Source organism: Polyodon spathula, chromosome 39 (assembly GCF_017654505.1).
Source record: "Polyodon spathula isolate WHYD16114869_AA chromosome 39, ASM1765450v1, whole genome shotgun sequence".
Classification (NCBI taxonomy): domain Eukaryota; kingdom Metazoa; phylum Chordata; class Actinopteri; order Acipenseriformes; family Polyodontidae; genus Polyodon; species Polyodon spathula.
In genome coordinates this window covers 789908-807709 of record NC_054572.1, presented here as the reverse complement: position 1 = coordinate 807709, position 17802 = coordinate 789908, and the positions used below count along the sequence as shown (strand labels likewise).

The 17802-nt window shown below is 40.6% G+C and overlaps 3 protein-coding genes across 14 annotated transcripts in view; all 3 read left to right on the top strand.

The window, feature by feature from the left end:
- Nucleotides 1-5361, top strand: part of LOC121304642 (pleckstrin homology domain-containing family A member 6-like) — a 60343-nt gene extending 54982 nt beyond the window's left edge. For 11 of the 12 annotated variants that reach the window (XM_041235895.1, XM_041235890.1, XM_041235893.1 and 8 more), the window contains 3 exons: nucleotides 718-860; nucleotides 1680-1787; nucleotides 3248-5361. In XM_041235895.1, the coding sequence (XP_041091829.1) occupies nucleotides 718-860; nucleotides 1680-1777 (241 nt within the window). In that variant the 3' untranslated portion in view covers nucleotides 1778-1787; nucleotides 3248-5361. The remainder of the gene's footprint in view (nucleotides 1-717; nucleotides 861-1679; nucleotides 1788-3247) is intronic. The other variant, XM_041235892.1, reaches the window with a different exon arrangement.
- Nucleotides 5362-5836: 475 nt separating this feature from the next.
- Nucleotides 5837-9274, top strand: LOC121304767 (vesicle transport protein GOT1A-like). The gene is made up of 5 exons (XM_041236152.1): nucleotides 5837-7042; nucleotides 7352-7443; nucleotides 7769-7947; nucleotides 8166-8229; nucleotides 8478-9274. The coding sequence occupies exons 1-5, from the start codon at nucleotides 7018-7020 to the stop codon at nucleotides 8517-8519; spliced, it is 402 nt and encodes a 133-aa protein (XP_041092086.1). The 5' UTR covers nucleotides 5837-7017; the 3' UTR covers nucleotides 8520-9274.
- Nucleotides 9275-10730: 1456 nt separating this feature from the next.
- Nucleotides 10731-14595, top strand: LOC121304788 (metastasis-suppressor KiSS-1-like). The gene is made up of 3 exons (XM_041236180.1): nucleotides 10731-11078; nucleotides 12863-13082; nucleotides 13865-14595. Exons 2-3 carry the CDS (start codon nucleotides 12983-12985, stop codon nucleotides 14155-14157), a joined length of 393 nt encoding a protein of 130 aa, XP_041092114.1. The 5' UTR covers nucleotides 10731-11078; nucleotides 12863-12982; the 3' UTR covers nucleotides 14158-14595.
- Nucleotides 14596-17802: the final 3207 nt, after the last annotated feature.

The following is a 17802-nucleotide window of genomic DNA, read 5'->3' as shown; positions in this document are numbered from 1 at the left end:
TTGAATTTTTTATCTTCAGTTTCATCCAATATTAGGATTAGAGGATTGAAGTTGTAGATGTATAACCCCATTCCTCTCCCCTCCCTCCTGTTCTCACCCCATTCCGCTCCCCTCCCTCCTGTTCTTACCCCATTCCGCTCCCCTCCCTCCTGTGATCACCCCATTCCGCTCCCCTCCCTCCTGTTCTCACCCCATTCCGCGCCCCTCCTTCCTGTGATCACCCCATTCCGCTCCCCTCCCTCCTGTGACCTCTCCATTCCGCTCCCCTCCCTCCTGTGATCACCCCATTCCGCTCCCCTCCCTCCTGTTCTCACCCCATTCCTCTCCCCTCCCTCCTGTGATCTCTCCATTCCTCTCCCCTCCCTCCTGTGATCTCTCCATTCCGCTCCCCTCCCTCCTGTGATCACCCCATTCCGCTTCCCTCCCTCCTGTTCTCATCCCATTCCGCTCCCCTCTCTCCTATGATCACCCTATTCCGCTCCCCTCCCTCCTGTGATCACCCCATTCCGCCCCCCTCCCTCCTGTTCTCACCCCATTCCGCTCCCCTCTCTCCTGTGATCACCCTATTCCGCTCCCCTCCCTCCTGTTCTCACCCCATTCCGCTCCCCTTTCTCCTATGATCACCCTATTCCGCTCCCCTCTCTCCTATGATCTCTCCATTCCGCTCCCCTCCCTCCTGTTCTCACCCCATTCCGCCCCCCTCCCTCCTGTCATCAGTTTACAGAACATCGTGCCTCTGCTGGACGGCCCAGCGGATGGGCAAGCCGACACAGAGCAGCAGCGGCAGGAGCAGGAGAAGCGGATCGAGATCTCGTGTGCTCTTGCTACTGAGGCGTCCCGACGCAGTCGCCTGCTCTCTGGTGAGGAGACGAGTCAGCTTTAAACAGACTGGCCTCTATCCGGAGAGCCTCTCCACTTAGGATTCCCTTCTGTGGTTCAGACCCAATCTGGCTCGCAAAGCAGGAGTTCATTTTTGAGTCTAAATTCAGGGCACTTCCAGACAAAACCATGACACGGGCCCCATAGCAGAGCGGACTGAATCAAAGCAGAGCTGAGAGAGTGCAGTCGAACAATTGAGTAATTCTGCAGTATTTTTTCAAGTCGGCCGTAAAAAACATGCATTATGCCTTTTAAAATGTATTTAAATTGGTGTGCACTGCTGGTAACAGGTGTGGGAATGTGAAAACGTTACAGCAGAATAACCCAGTTCACACATTGTGTACTCTTTGCTCTTTTGAGACGTGATTTTGTTTTGTGTACTCCACTGTACTATAATGGCAGCCGTTCACCCTTTATATCTTCTGATTGCAGTCTAGACAGAAAAACAAAAAGAGAGACTGAATTCAGTTATATATCCATGCAATCCATTTCCTTCATCTCATGATTTGTACAAATATTTGCAACCAAAAGAAACCACATACACAACGGTGCCTTTCTTCAGTTGCTAGGAGACCTTTTTAAAACTTAAATTTGTCATCCTTTCTGATTGTTCTGACAGTGTGTTGACTGTACTCTACCTTGTAAAATGCAGAACAAAGTGTGATACTGTCTGAATAGCACCCTCGCCTGGTGTTTACTGGTGCTGCAGCTCTGTTTGGGTAGCGGTGGTGCTCACACATGACATGTTTATTTTTTATTTTATATTTTGTTGGGTTTGATTCCATACCATTCCATTCCAGCTCAATGCGTTACCCCCAGCCCTCCAACCTCCCCGACCGACCCAGCCCCTCCCCCCATCGCTGACCTCACTGACTCCTCCCACTTCATGAAGGTCTAAGTCTGCACAGGTGAGTCCCGCCCACCACACTGAGGCAGGACATAGTAGTGGATAGCAAACTCACTGATTGGGTCATCCCATTCATCCTGGATTTAAAGAGCATGCCTAAAAAATGTCATTGGTTTCCACGACTGAACGAAGGCCATTACATGTATAACTACACTAAAAGGATTATTATTATTATTATTATTATTATTATTATTATTATTATTATTATTATTATTGTTGTTGTTGTTGTTTTTGTTATTATTATTATTATTGGCTGAATCATCTCTCTAAACCTCTCCCTCACTCACCAGACACTGCCCCACCCAGTGAACTGTTTTTACCATAGACTGCTAGAAATGAAGAATTAATTCTCGTTTCCAGAGCTATAAACATAATCCACAGGATGTTTCTAGTTGAAGACTGCCAGTTTTCATTAGCCAAATACTTTGGAAATCACTGCCTGGGGAACTGTTTATTTTGGACCACAAATCTTCGCCTTCCTTTAAATAACACATATATTAAATTACTGATTCTCCGCTCACATTTTTCATGTTTGTGAACTCCAAGTCCCTGTACGTCAATCAGTAACTGACAGCTGTTAATATCAGATAAAGTCAAAGCACCCCTTTTGAAAGTATACTGCAGTACACCATGGGAAAAGCATATCACAGTTCAAACGATTCTAGACACAACACAACACTTACACAAAGCATTGTCTACTGCTTTGTGTGTGCATTGACTAGCACTGACTAACCCAAACCACCAAAACACAACAGAAAAATGAATCAATCTCATTATACTGTTATTAGAAAACCATACCAGAGGGTCGTATGGACCCTTCCTTGACCTTTGTCCTCACTATAAAGGTCAATCAAAGAACCAACAACATGTGTCTTAATTGGGTGGTGGCCTTAATATTGAAGATACATAATCATAGCATTTGTCAAGTCATTGCAATGTTACTTCTTGTAGTTTTCTTCCATGCATACCAATCCAATTTACTGTCTTGATTTCTTATAGTTATTTATTTTTAATCTGAACCAAAAGTGCAAATGAGTTGTATCCAAGTTTGCAGAGGGTTTGATAGGTTACAGCATGTTGGTCTTATTAGAGAGGCGATTTAATACTGTTTTGATATGTTTGAGACTGCAGATGGTGGTCTTAATAGTGAATAGAAGAGTGGCAATAATATCAAAAGGTAGCTTTATATTGCTATCAATAAGAGAGAATCAGGACGATGGTGATCTTTTTATTGAAGTGGCCAAAGTTTTGGTTGTAAAACAAAACGTATGCATATTTTGAAATGTCATAGTGTGGTTCGCAGCACTCAGGAGCACCTCACAGATCTGTCAGTTTGAATTTGAGTGATCACCTTCTCCAGTCTAGAAAGCAAAAAACTATAAAGCTTTAGTAAGCAGCCTTGCCAGCAGTATTCCACTGGAACTCACTGGGAAATCTGTAACACGCCTTCTCTCTTTTCAGCTCAGGCCCTGTCTGCTGTGAAGTTCCACGGATCAACGTTCTGAGCGCTTAAAGATCGCCAAAAAAAAAAAAAAAGCAGCAAAGTGAAAAGAACAAACCCTTTTTTCCAGAGAGAGTATATTTTTTCATTCATTTATTTTACAGCTGTACGAGAATTTTAAAAACAATCTCAACACCTGGAAGCCCAGGAGACTTCGAACCCTATAAACTAGGAAGCAGGAGGCACTGCTTGTCATGCTGTCCCTCCCACCACAAGGGGGCACCAGAATCGTCTGGTACAGCTATCCTGCCTTCTCTTTGGTCTCTTACCATACAAGAAACCAGCCAGACTGGAGGGATCTACATCTGCTTTAGAAATGGTTTGCAGTTGGGAGTAAGATATTTGGTTTGAGAACTACACGTTCCCCCTGTTTTTCTGTGGAGAGATTTGAATGTGCAATTTGTTGTCCAAGACTTTTGAAGTAGCGGGAAAATATTTCATGCAGACCCTGTCCTTAAAGTCTGGAATCGCACATTGCAGTCTTAGCATCATCGACTTCGAAGCTGAATATCTAGTGAGGGTTAGTGGGGCTCCCTGTGAAAGGTGCAGTACAGTCTGTCTCATACTGGGATGAAAAACTTTGGGGTCAACTAAACGCACCCAGCATCTCTGTGGACCTCTGACTGCACAATATGCATCCCAGTCCTTCATGTACTCTAGACCAGAAGGAAACTCATGCTTTGGCTGTGCTTTCTTGGTAAATAAGCTTTACAAACAGGATCGAAACTGAACCAGTGTGCAAACTGCCCCCCAGTCCTTTTTCTACTGGTACCAGTGCACCAGCAGCCATGGATTCAGTCTCGTTGAGTGGAACATAATGCAAAATGCAGACTGTAGCAACTGCATAAGCACAGACTGAACCTGTCCATTCCAGCTTCAGTTGTGTGTGTGTGTCTGCGTCTGCCTGTGTGTGTGTGTGCGGGAGGTGATTTGCTCAGTGCTCTTTTATACACATCTAGATCTCTCAAGTCTAAGGCTTTCACGTTAAATAGGGCTTGTTGCCAACTGTGAATGTTTGTTGATGTCCATGCAGTACCTCCCAGCACTTTCTTTCATACGTCTATAATGATAAAACATATAGAGCTATAATAGAATGTAATTATATACATATCCTTTGCATTATAGTAACTAGTAACTAATAATAATAAGCTACAAACATGATGTTATTGCTAATTGCTATAAAAGAAAAGGTGTGAAAAAGAAGTGACCTTAGAATATTAAGCTTGCTAGTTCAATGATATAATTATACCAACGCCTGCTCTATAAAGGTGCATTGTTTTATGTTGATCATTAATGATCTCTTGTGATGTCGTTAGTTTTATGTTAACTCCGAGATGGGTCACCAGCTTACATTCCAAGTGACTGAATTGATAGCGACAAGCTTGTCAATGCTTTTGGCTGCTGTCTTGGGCTTCATCTGCCTTATCCTTACATTCAAAGACCTATCGTCAGTGTATAAGGAAGGACAAAAGGAGAAACCGCCACTTAACCCTGGCAGAAGCATTTCCATGACGCTACTCTTTCAACTTCTACAGTCCTGTCAACTTGTCAGCAAAGAGCCTGACTAGAAATATTGTAAGTGGAAGAAACAACTCAAGATTCACAAACTCTGATTGGTGCAAACCAGCTGACGTCACTGATTTAGTGCTGAAATAAACCATTCTGGTGTCAAAGTGAATTATTTCAAAAAGGCGATCTCTAAAAATGAGATATTGCAACAGTAGCCCCATGCCTGTTGCGGACAGTACATCTGTGACCTTTGCAATTAAGCTGTTGGCCTATCCTAAATCCAAAACCATTCCTTTGAAATCCAGGCAAAGCAATTCTAAAACTCAGGCATAGGTCCAGCGTTTTAACTGTTGGGTTTAAACTGCATTCTCCGTTTTTGTTTCCCTTTCGGTGTGCTGACTTGCCTACCTGTCACATTGAAAAGAGCTGTCGTCTTTAAATTCCTGTGAATGCATTCATTGTTTATAGCTAACCTGAAGATGTACGTATTTAAAAGCAAAACAAATTCCTTATTATTATTTTTATTTTTGAAGGAGTTTTAATAAATCATAACAGTAAACCTTAACACTCTCATGTGCCCAGTGTTGTATCTACATTACTAGATAATGTATGAGATCATAAACCATATGCATCCACCATTCTTACAAGGCTGTAATTAAAATGCATATCATGGGTAAGCACACATCTCATTTAAATCTACAGCATTCAGCATGGATATGTTCTTCTCAATGCTTTAAACCAGGATCCTGGCATAACAAATCATAAATACAACAGTACAACTAGTATTGAATATACTATATGCTGAACATTGCACATACATACATTCATTAGTGTATTTATGAAAAATGAAAAACAGCTATAACAAAGTATCGGTTCAGAATGCAAAAAGGACCAAAGCTATATATAAAGTGCTATATATATATATATATATATATATATATATATATATATATAGGGGGGGGGTGGGGGGTGGGGGGGGGGGGGGCGGGGGGGGGGGCTAGATTCTTCCATTCACGCATACACACCGTGTATATAGAGTGTTGACAGCACATCTCCATATATTTATACATTATGATGTGTCTAAATATAATACCCCCTTCATGTACATGACATTGACATGATCAATCTACTGTATGTTTCTCTTTAGAAAAAGGCTCTCCACAAAGTTGTATGCAAATTATATTGTGGCATCTAATTCTAGTTTTGGAGGTGGATAATAACGGCTTCAAACATGAATTGTGAGTTTTGAAAAAGCTGTGCAAGTGAGTGGCATTTCCTTGCTTCATCAAGGAACAGAACATTTTAAACAAATCAATCCCAACTCAATGGTATGAGTTCTCAATTCTAAAGCCACAATCCTCCTAGCAGAGTAAAAACCACAACTGTGATGAAGGCAAATATGTGTATTGTGATTGTATGCAGCATTGGCATTGCAATTTTGTAATGTATTCCTTTATCAAAGCTGCTAAAAGGACAGTGGCACAAAAATAATAACTCTTGGGTAGGTCTCAGAACCAGATTTGGTAAAAGCGTTGAAAAAAATAATTTGTCTCTCTTTGTTTTAATGTGTTCTGTGTGTCTGGAAGAGTATCGATTGAACTGTCTTCTTGCAAAAAGAAAGGAAAGCTAAAAGGACAAGGGTCTGAGAAGGGATTTTGCCTACAAGTGACAGCCATGTTTACTAAGGAAGCTGTTTCACCTTAGACCAGGGTATGTTTGTGCATGCAGTCCCAGTTCTGCTCGTTTAAAGATATGTTTTACTAGTTAGCGTCCCTTTACAGAATGGGCACAAGGGGGCATTGTGAAATCACTAAAATGCTGCTTTGGTTTAACAAAAACAAACAATGCTTTTCACCAAGAACAACAATCATTTTTTGCATTTATCAAATGATTTATGTATTTTATTGCAAAGGCTATAATCAATAAAGCCAGTGAGCAGATACAAGTCATATTACCTGCTGCACAGGAAGTGAATATATAGTGTTGTGGCAAGAAAAATGAACTTCCCCATAGTCAAAGTGAAAATAAATAGCCTTGGAAACAAACCATGGTTCCTCGCCTCTTCCACCGGTTCTTCACCCATAGCCCTCTATCAGGGCTTGCCCTGTGCTGGTTAATCATTGGCCAGGTGTGCTGATGACAGCACCGGGGGTCAGAGTGCGAGAGCTGTGGTTTGTGGGTGTCGACGCAGCACTACTCTCTCCGAGGAACTGAAATCAGAATGATTTCAATAACAGAATTTCAGAGTAAGTACTCCCCTCGCTTCTTGTTAATCTTTGTTTTAGTTTCACTCGTCGTTTTTGTTACTTCACTGCTGGTCTTCACATCCAAGACTGTTCTTGTCGAACCATTAAAAAATGACACACTTCCCCTAGCCCTTATCCAGTGGAATGCTTGTTAAGGTGATGTGTTGGAGAGCTGAGGAGTGATCATTATTAAGGAGTTGGTTAAGGGCTGGTGTGGGCAGAGCGCGTTGTTAAGGTGCAGTTTGCCAGTCTGTTTGCACCCCCCCTCTATTCTGTGTCTTATCCCTCGTCCCTCCCCATGTCTTTCAGAGGTGGGTGTGGGGTTCATGGGGTTCGGTGTGTTTTTCCTTCTGTTTGGCGTGTTGCTGTACTTCGACTCAGTCCTGCTGGCTTTTGGAAACGTAAGTCACTGCTTTTTTTGCCAGCCCCATACTTGGGGCCTGATCTTTGTACGGCCAGCCCCACAATTTCATAATTTTTATTGGGATTACCATTACTGTAAGTGTTCTCATTTGTTTTATCCTACTGAACTGCCAGTACACCTCAGAAACTGTGTAGTTGAACATACTTGGAACTTACGTAGGTAACCCTTCTTAAAATGGCACCTGTAACGATTAACATTGTAACAGAGGGTGTTTTGAGTTAAGCTTGTTAACAAACATAGAGTAGCAGTAGTACTCAAATAAACTGAGTAAGGAACGACGGGATTCCTGCCTGCTTTTGCAGATCCTCTTCCTGGCGGGGCTTGCTGTGATCATCGGACTGCAGCGCATGTTCAACTTCTTCTTCCAGCGCTCCAAACTGAGAGGCTCCGCCTTCTTCCTGGGGGGCGTGGCCTTGGTGCTGCTGCGCTGGCCCATTGTCGGTATGGTGATAGAGACCTACGGCTTCGTGCAGCTCTTCAAGTGAGTGAGAGGGGTCTCCAGTTTCACTCAGGGTCTGGGAGGAGGACCCGGAGTGGGTAAACAGTGCTGACATGAGCCTGGTCTCATGGAGTGGGGCTGTAACTGCTGAGGATAAGGGCACCACAGCAGTGTGGTAACTGTTAAAACACTTAGTTAAGGGGTTACATTTGAAAAGACTGAATCTCCCCTTTTCAGTTTCTCTTTGTTTTAACCCAAAGGACCTTCTTCCCAGTGGCATTTGGATTCCTTGGCTCGCTGGTTAATATTCCATTCCTCAGCTTGGTAAGAGATTTTTAAATTTTATTCTGATGAGTTTCAATCTTCTCCTCTGCCCAGGCTGTTTAAAAAATAACAGTGGAGATTTTTCAAGGAGCTGCTAAGTAACCACTAGGTGGCACTGGTGTGCGCTCTTTGCATACTGGATTCTCTATGTTAAGCTTGCTTTCCTCATCATTTCTGAATGGTACCTGTAGCAGTAGTTACTGTACCATGCACCAGGCTAGCGCCAGCTTTCCTCTGTTTCTCTCCAGCTGTTTAACAAGCTAGCAGGGAACAGCAGCTCCATGGTGTGACCTGGACCACAAGAACCTAGTGCAGTACCAAAGAAAAGAGCATCATCGTAAAAGAAGAACTGGTGCTGTTACTATTAGAGGAAGGATAGGCAAACTGAGATACACTCTCTTCATAACGAATGGGGAATTGAAGGGGTGGCTTTATTTAATTTGACAGTTGAAGAATGAAACATGGAGCTGCACTTCTCCAAGCCTTCAAAAAAAGAAGATGAATCCGTAAAAGAATCCGAAATAAACCTAAAACAATAAAAGTGACAAAACCAATGACTCTTTCGAGCAGAGAGTCGAGCAAGTGTCAGGTTGCGTCCTGCGATGGTGCAGTCGTGGGCGACAGAGACCTGTGGCACTGTTCACTGTGCTCCGCTGTTATTTAATGCCTTGTGTACGGGGTGTCTCTTAGTGTCATCTGGTGCAGTCTGCCCAGTCTGTGCTGTTATTTCTGTTGTAACAAAAAACCCTACACACACAGCATGATTTTCAAAAGGGGCAAAATAAGAACCAGGTCGCAAAATGATTTTTAAAGCCTGACTAATGTAACCACGTCACTTCATTTATATTTTTAAAGCATCAACAAGTGAATACTTATTATAAACCGCAAAACCAGAGATTGTACCCAGAACTACCATTAAACACATATAAAAAATCTATCCTCATATGGGGACAGATAACCCTCTTCCAGTCTTGGGGGACATATGGAAGACACAAATGCATAGCCTCACAGCTGTGGCCAAAGTTTTGCATCATCTAGAATAGAAAAATTGAAACATAATTAAAAAAAAAAAAAAATCATATGAACATAATTTAGATCTTTTATTTAACATAATCTAATGATTTTGCAAAAGTCTACTGGAAGCCATTATAGCAGTACAGTGTTTCATGTTACACTTTGAAATGTCTCATTTTTTAATTTGTCAGTATTTTGTATAGGGAAAACTACAAAGTGATATATAATTCAGTATGTTAACATTATTCATCAGGTTTCATTGGACTTTATGAAACAAAATAATAATTGTTAATTCTATAGGGTGATGCAAAACTTTTGGCCAGAGCTGTATATGAGGATATCCATATAAAGCAAAAGAAATAGAAAAAAAATGACAATAAAAAAATATATTTATTATGTTCAAAACTATTTTTTTCCAACTGTTTTTGTCATGCATGAAAGGGTTAAACACAAGATTAACTGGATTGTTGACAAATCCTTAACTGATTTCTTATACGTGATTTCTAATACACAAATGTGTTAACCTGCGTCATTAAACTTTGAATGTGTCCTCTCTGATTTGTCATTCCGGGAGTGGGAACAAATACTACAGCAGAGAGAGAGATGTAAAATGCCATGGAAAACATCTCACTATTTCTATAGTATTAACATAGCCTTTTCCCACCTTCCATTACCCTTTACACAGCTATCCTTTCGACTGTGCAGTGTGACAGTGTAAAGACCCTGCTTCCCTCTCATATTATTTGTTTATGCACTAGTCATTTATGTTGCTTTTCCCCTATGTCTCTCTACAAGCTTTTGGGGCTTAATAAGCTCAGAGATCTGGTGCTCGACGCTGTCAATCAAATATAGTTTCTTTTGAAATTGTGACTGAACTCTGGTCTTTTATACACGTCGCCACAAGGCTTAAAATGGACCCATTTGCAGTAAATGCATATCTGTTCCTTTTGAAGAGTCACTGAAGGTACAGCTGTTAGGAGTCACTGTGGCTAGTCCTCTATTTTCCCTTTGGACAGTTCTACCGAAAGTGCAAGACAGGCCTCCATTTTATTATGTTATTATTAGAAAGAAAAAAATAGTCGAAAATGATTCTTCCAGAATGAAAGAGAAAGCAACAAGGTTTATGGCATTGCAACTAACAGTTTCATGGGCTGAGAAACACCATCTCCGTCCATGTCACTCGTCTGTATAACATCAAGCCAGCTGCAACCCTGGAGGTATGAAACCAATGGGGCAGAAGTAATGGGAGCTCAGTCTAAGAGAAGGCACTCCATTTCTCTCGGTTTTATTAGTTAGTATCAGAACCGTAACTCACATCAGGACTGTCATGGATGACACCCATGGGCAGAGCCATCACAAACCCACAGATGTAAGCAGGTCCTGGGTTCGAATACCACTTCAGCTAATACTGATTCACTCACTGTGTAAATAACTAAAAGAAACTGCAGTCTGCAATCCAATAGTAACTAAAAGTAACTCTGTATAAAAAGAAATGGAGATGAAACAACACTTTATGGTATTTTATCTTTTTGCTTTTTATGAAGACACAAAAAGGTTTATTTCAATCCGCTATTCACTGTTTCAACCTGTTCGGAGAAAGAAGCCAAGCAAATTGTAAAACAAGTGCAACGAAATGAGTCCCTGGAAAAAAATGAGAGCGGTGGACGATTCAAAGAAGGGTCTAGCAGGAGTGACGCAAAGCTGGGGCAGATATAAAAAGGGAGCCCATTTCAGAGACAAACGCCAGTTCTGAATCCTGTGTGAGATCTAAAGATTGACTCAGCTGCAGAGAGAGAACGAGGCTCCCCCCGTACTCCAAGCAGACAAGGACAAAGGTAAGCACTCATCTCTACCAGGTATCTGCAAAGTGCATGGTCTTCACATTCACTCTCTTGTATGTTCTGCAAGCAAGCAAGTATAGTGGAGAAGAGTGAATGCATTTGTATAGAAAATAATGAAGTGCAGTGAAAGCAACAGCCATTGCAACAGTACAGTGCAATGATCACTTGCAGGTATTGCATAGGTAGAGTGAAACTTTCTCAAGGGTATCAGTGCTGATCAAGTATATTCACTATGCTCTTCCTATTGATAATTTAAACTGATTTAAAAGTTCAGCAACGTTTGTTTCTATAAAACAGGTGCCACTAGATTTGAGTATAGAGTTATGGGGACCACTGTCAATAATAGAAAACTTTTAAGTTTAAGAAAAAAAAACATGGTTTTTGTGATTTGGTAGACCTCATCTGTGTTAATTTATGCCAGCTAATTAAATAATCACTTTACCAAAACAAAAAGCCACCAATAGTGAGCAGGGCTACTTTTTTATAGCTAGACAAATGGATTTGTAGTATGGAGGGTGTAAAATCGACCTCCAGTCTAGTGACGCAAATCCTTTTGATGTGCGTTTTAGAGGTGGAAGAGTGCCTACCCTCCCACTGGGAACTACTTTCATCTACCGACGCTGTTCTCCCCTTCTCAATTGATATGACCTTCTCTCCCTGCCTCCCTGCTCCCAGGTGAGCAGGGTGGCCGTGGCCATAGTCTCTTTCATCTTCACAGCCAGCTGGCCACAGCTTGATGTGCTGCCTTCATATGGGAAATTTCCCAGTGTGCCCAGTGTGGGTCAATTCTCAAAGGGATTTACTGCAGTCTGTAACGCATACACGTTAGGGTTACTTAGAAACACTTCAAGGTCTTTTAAAAGGTAGGGAATGCCTGGTTTGTAATATAATAGGAGATTAGCGGTGTTATCGTCTTTTCTGTATGCTCATGGCATCTTCAAACTCTTCATATGGTGCTTAGAATCACACCTGAATTTTTAACTTGCATGCTGGCTCTACAGCTATGTCCAAAAGTTTCGCATCACCTAGAATTTTAGGATTGAGATATTAAATGATATGAACATAATTTAAATCTTTTGTTTAACATCATGTAATCAAAGAAACTACAAAATGATATCGCAAAAGTCTACCGGAAGCCATAACAGCAGTACAGTATTTCATGTTGGATTTCAAAATGTCACATTTTTAAATTTTTGTCAGTGTTTTGTTAAGTATAGGGAAAACTACAAAGTGGTGTGTCAGTTCATATGTTAATGTAACATTATTCAGCAGGTTTCATTCGACTTTCTGAAGCAAACTAAGTTAATTATATAGGGTGATGCAAAACTGGATGAAGTAAGTGATGTTTGATCCCTTTTTTCTTCATCAGTGTGCATCTAGCTCCACACTGTAAAATGAATGACTTGCTCGGACTGGTGTACTCTCATTAAACTTTACCAAGGGATCAACTCTAACTGGTTGTATTCTGTCATTGCTCTGAACAAAACCCACAAACGCTCAACAATGAGATTGTACTGGTGCATGGAAAAACTTGTTAGGATATTTAAACGTTTTCCAATGCATATTACTTCTAACCATGCTCTCAAGATAAAAGCTAAACTGTTATATATAAAGACTGTATCCCTGTTGTTTGGGTATGTAAGGTTAGTACAGGAACATTTACTTGAAGTTTCAATTTAATGTCAGGAAGACCACCTAAAAAAAAATCTCTGTTTTGTGAAAATTCAAAACATTACAAGTGCTTATAAGTTTAGCTTGTGTCTGAATTTTGTCTACAGGGAAATACACGATCTGAGCAAAAGACAGGACAACTCTAAACTGCACCAGAGTATCCAAACAGCTGACCGACAGATAGACAGACAGATCAGCTGACCTCCACGCCCGTCCCAGGCTCCGTTATGAGTTTACTGGTGCTCCCATTGTTGGTGTTGCTGGTCAGAGCCCAGCAAGGAGAGCCCCTGGGAGATGGACCACCAATCAGCTACCCCAAACCTGCAGGTAGGTCCACAAACCTTTCAAACCCAGAATGCAGCTATGGGTCTATGCCTCTGCTACAGGTACCCCTTCCATAGTGGATACTTTTAACCCAGAATATCCGCGATCGACTAGTTAAACCAAGACAGATAGAGAAAGGAAAGCCAGATGGTCACCCTGAGAGTCATATGCTAAGTTTCCATCTTCCTCAAGGGCTGACGAAAGCCATTTAAGATTTTTCCATCAGATGAGATCAGATCCATTTTAATTGGGACTCCCTCAGTCCCGGTTCGAACTCGGTGGTAGAACTCAATCTCTCCAACTCAAGCTGAGAGTGAAGGTCACCTATTGCACTTACATTGTACTGGGCACAAGGGTTTTATAACTCCAACTGCAAAAAATGCACAGGTTGCTGTATTAAATAGCAATCACACAAAACAATGATGCATTTGTGCAATGTCCGGTTGCAGATTGAGACATATGGAACTAGCAGTAGCCTCAGTTTGTTATTGTATCGAGACAGGGTTGAGTTTTACACACTGGTTTTGTGGGGCAAATGAAAATACAGCAATAAACTAACAATAGCAAAGCAAGAGGGATTTATTATTGTACTTGAATCTATATCTGTACTTATTGTTTTAGATTGCAGTCATCTGCCCTGTAATTGAGACTTGTAGCCTCAGTGAGTAATAACCCCAATTAATAATAATAATAATAATAATAGCAATAATAATAATAATAATAATAATAATAATAATAATAATAATAATAATAATATAAAGTAAATACATTTTGCTTGTTTCCAGGAGAGCTGCTAAAACTCCTTATGCTGGACATGTTGAGCGAGAAAAAGATCCCGTTTTCCTTGGGGACTCCCCTGTCCCCTGGGAAAGCTCCCATGTCATTGGCCAGCCTGCTGTTCAGGGCGGAGCAACCCCTGAAAGAACGCCCAACTCCAGTGAGGCCCCTCCCCCCAGCAGAGAAGCGGGAGAAGGACATGTCCTCCTACAACTGGAACTCATTCGGTCTCCGCTACGGGAAGCGTCAAGCCGGCCTGCTAGCACAGAGAGCAGCAGAGGCCAACACAAACCCAAATTGACCTGTCCTTTAGCTGTAGCTACTACTGCGTTCAAACTGCAACACTGGTTCTCCACTCTTATCCCCCAGTTTTAAACCCAAATGACAGGGTTGCCTGTATTAAAGTTCAAATTCTGCTCACAAATGTGGCACTTCAACAGAAGTTATAGCAAAGCTTTTATTTTTTTGCATGTGGATGGAACTGGACTAGTTTTGTTGAGTTTTAGTAGGATGCCGTGCCCTTAAATGCCGAGCAATTTTGAAGTCAATTAAATATTTTGTTTTCTAGTTTAAAAAAAAAAAAAAATTTATAGGTGATCTTTCATTCCAGTGCCTAAGCATGCATATCAGACATTTAGCTCTTCAGCGCTACCTCTTAAATAAGAAGTCCTGCTTTCTATCACTGTCAGCGCAGAATAACCACCCTGTGTGTTTTTTAAAATGTTTATCCCAGTCCAACATTGATAAAAATGTTTTGGGTTTTTTTTTCAACTGTAATTGCTGAATTAAAAAATAAAAATGAAGGAAACTGTGTTCAGCTGGTTGGTGTTTTGTTTGTTCAATTATTTAGTTTTATTTAATAAATAAACCCACAATACTAGTGTCTGTCTCTTCCTGATCTGATGTCACCCACCAGCCACCCGTGACAGTGCCCCAGTTATGTTTTCAAACTACTACCACTAAACTTTATCTACATACAGTAGGACGTGCCCTGGTCAACAACACCACGCAGGGTAACGTTTGAAACATTATAAAGCCTGTGTTTTAATCAGCACTGACTGTTGGTCTCCGATAACCTGGAATGGGCGGAATGGATTTGGAGAGGGGAATTATCAATGACATCTGCTTAAACAGACTGCTAAGTAACATGCAAATTGCTCAGACTAAAACTTATTATTTTGTTATATAGCATAGTGTGTATTGTACTATCAAACACAATGAAAAAAAGCTGCCATGTGGCAGCATTTTACTAATGTGTCACAACAGTGTAGTTTACCTTGAGCTAGCATTTCCACTTCAATCAGAGCCATAGGCATTGCTATTATAGAGATGGAAATTCAGATATGACGTCCTGAATAGGATTAATAAAATCTGGAAGGAGAAGTCGGAAAAAAAAAAAAAAAAAAATCTCGGAAACAAGGACGGATACACAGTTTTATCAAATGTTTGAGTGGTTTGTCTGTTGACCACCTTAAAAAAAAAAAAAAAAAAAAAAATCATTGTAGATGAGCCCTTAATCCTCAGAACCAATGTACACGTGGAACATCACAAAGGCTCCAGCTGATGCACAGCACAGCCTGCCACTGGATGACAAATGCCTGGTTTTCCGTTATTTCTTTTCTAATTCAAAACAAGGACATTAAAAAGTGACGTCCAGTATTTCTTCTCACACAACAGCTACAACAAGAGGACACATCTAGCAGAACAACTTCCTTCCTCGCTAGTATAAAAAACATGACTGTGGATTGTATTCACTGAGAACACAGTTATCTCCCTGTTGTTTCTGAAATGATTTATCCCCACGATGGTAGATCCAGTCTGTTTTATATACAGTGGAACTAAATATTATGTTTTCTTTTATTATAATGATTGTTACTGTATAACTCATCACAAAGAAGGAGACGTGTTTCCAGGAAAGCCATTCCTTTTATTTGTTTCCAGTACCAAGGAATGGTATTTCCCGGATTACACTTGGCTCGTATAACGCTTTCTCAATCGAGAGGTTCTGTGAGAATGTGACTCAATTGGACAGCTGCTAAAAGCAACAATTTTATTGACATGTATGTAAACAGGCTGTAAAGCATGTTATCACAGCATTGCCACTCAATAAAATATTAACACGTTTCTCCATTTTCAGACAGTACTCTGGTAGTAGGATTAACATAGGCTTAGCTGTTGTGATCATTATTTCAGTGACCAGAGAACTCTTCGGCAAGTTCATGTCAAGGTAATCCCTTTGATTAGCTAAATAAAAACCGGTCCTCTTTTTCACAGTGCACATGTTGCTCCCTAGAAATCTGACTCGCAGCCATTAGAAATAAGCATGAGGTGACCAGCCTTAGTTTGTTGTCTCGCTCAGAAACAGTAAAATTGTGAAATCGTTCCGGTTTAGCTATTTTGTATTCACATATATTCACCCCGTGTTTAATGACGATTGTTAATATATACTTATTTTAACTGCTTCAGAGTTGCTACACCTTCAATGAATAAGCACAGTCCTCCGTTTCCAGCTATTTTACTATCCCACAAAATACAGTTTAGTTTTACAACCAAACTACAGAGAGTAAGCATTATACAAAATATACAGATGTCTACATCTACAAAAATACTGACATCATTTCATTTATTAAAACAGGAACCCCCCCCCTGTGGATTTTTTTAATATATTTGTACAGACAAGAATACTAGAAAGAGTTTTCATAACTGGTTATTTTTAAGATCCTCAATTCGAGAGACCAAGTACATTATTCATTTTAATTTAAAAAATAAATGAATGAATACATGGAAGAAAAGGATTGCATACATTTAGTAAGCATAGCCTTGCAATGGCCTTGTCATTTTCTGTGCACCCATCTGTTTAAGATTGCTATCAATCACAAAGCAATTTCAGAATGAGCAATTCTGAAACTTCTGACCCTGGGAATGAGACATACCTTAGCCTTTACTGAACAATACGTTTGATATTCTATTAAGACATGTAAACATGAGAGGGCTGGTTTTGCCTCCAATGCCTTGGCTTTTGGAGGATCGCTGTCCTCGCTCCTCTGCTGTAGACAGAAGGCAGACACACAGTGTAAGTCATGTAGAAAGCCGGAGATCAGAGACAATATTTTGGCTTTAGGATGTAAGCAATCGTCAAGCCTTTACACAAGGTAATCCGAAATTGTCCAAGGATATAATAATAGAATAATAGAATAGTCCTACATTTTTGCTTAATCTCACATACTAGTACTCAGATATTAGATATTTTTTAGATAATAATAATAATAATAATAATAATAATAATAATAATAATAATAATAATAATAATAATTTACTTATATTAAATGTATACAGGTAGATTATTAGACTACAAAAATATAAAATAGAATTTAAAATATGATTCTTTAAGGTGATTTTTCCAGGGACATAATTTGTGATGCAGTACAGTACTGTATGTTGTTTACTGAATGCAATGTAAGTGTTTTATTGTGGCACTTCTCCAGTCTTGTTGGGTTGGTTTGGTAAGCAGGCTCACCTCGTCTCCCCAACCCCCTGTGTTTTCCCACGCCCGCGGGCAGTGTCTGGGCAGCGTGTGCCGGTGCAGGGGAGTGACGCAGAGCCTGTGTCCTCTGTGATTCGCTCCCGGGGTCTTTCAAAGTTCTGACTGTGGGAAACCAGCTCCTGGGGCCACATGGGACCTGGGGTCACAGGATGGCTCATAAGTGCCACTCTCTGCCTTCCAAAAACATGCATTAGAGCTCTCACTGCAATCCTCACACTGGCCATCTGGCTAACGGTCTCCGACAACCTGGAATGGGCGGAATGGATTTGGAGAAGGGATTGGACAGTTATCAATGACATCTGCTTAAACAGACTGCTAAGTAACATGCAAATTCTTCAAATTCAAATGCCGACTAAAACCTATTATTTTGGTTTACAGCCTGTTGTTTGGATTTATAATTCA

Excerpts from the sequence above, each read along its gene's own strand:
- LOC121304788 (XM_041236180.1), top strand. The coding sequence starts at position 12,983 with ATGAGTTTACTGGTGCTCCCATTGTTGGTGTTGCTGGTCAGAGCCCAG. Across the intron at positions 13,083-13,864 it reads CAGCTACCCCAAACCTGCAG|GAGAGCTGCTAAAACTCCTT; the intron begins GTAGGTCCACAA and ends GCTTGTTTCCAG.
- LOC121304767 (XM_041236152.1), top strand. The coding sequence starts at position 7,018 with ATGATTTCAATAACAGAATTTCAGA. Across the intron at positions 7,043-7,351 it reads TTCAATAACAGAATTTCAGA|AGGTGGGTGTGGGGTTCATG; the intron begins GTAAGTACTCCC and ends CATGTCTTTCAG. Across the intron at positions 7,948-8,165 it reads GGCTTCGTGCAGCTCTTCAA|GACCTTCTTCCCAGTGGCAT; the intron begins GTGAGTGAGAGG and ends TTTAACCCAAAG.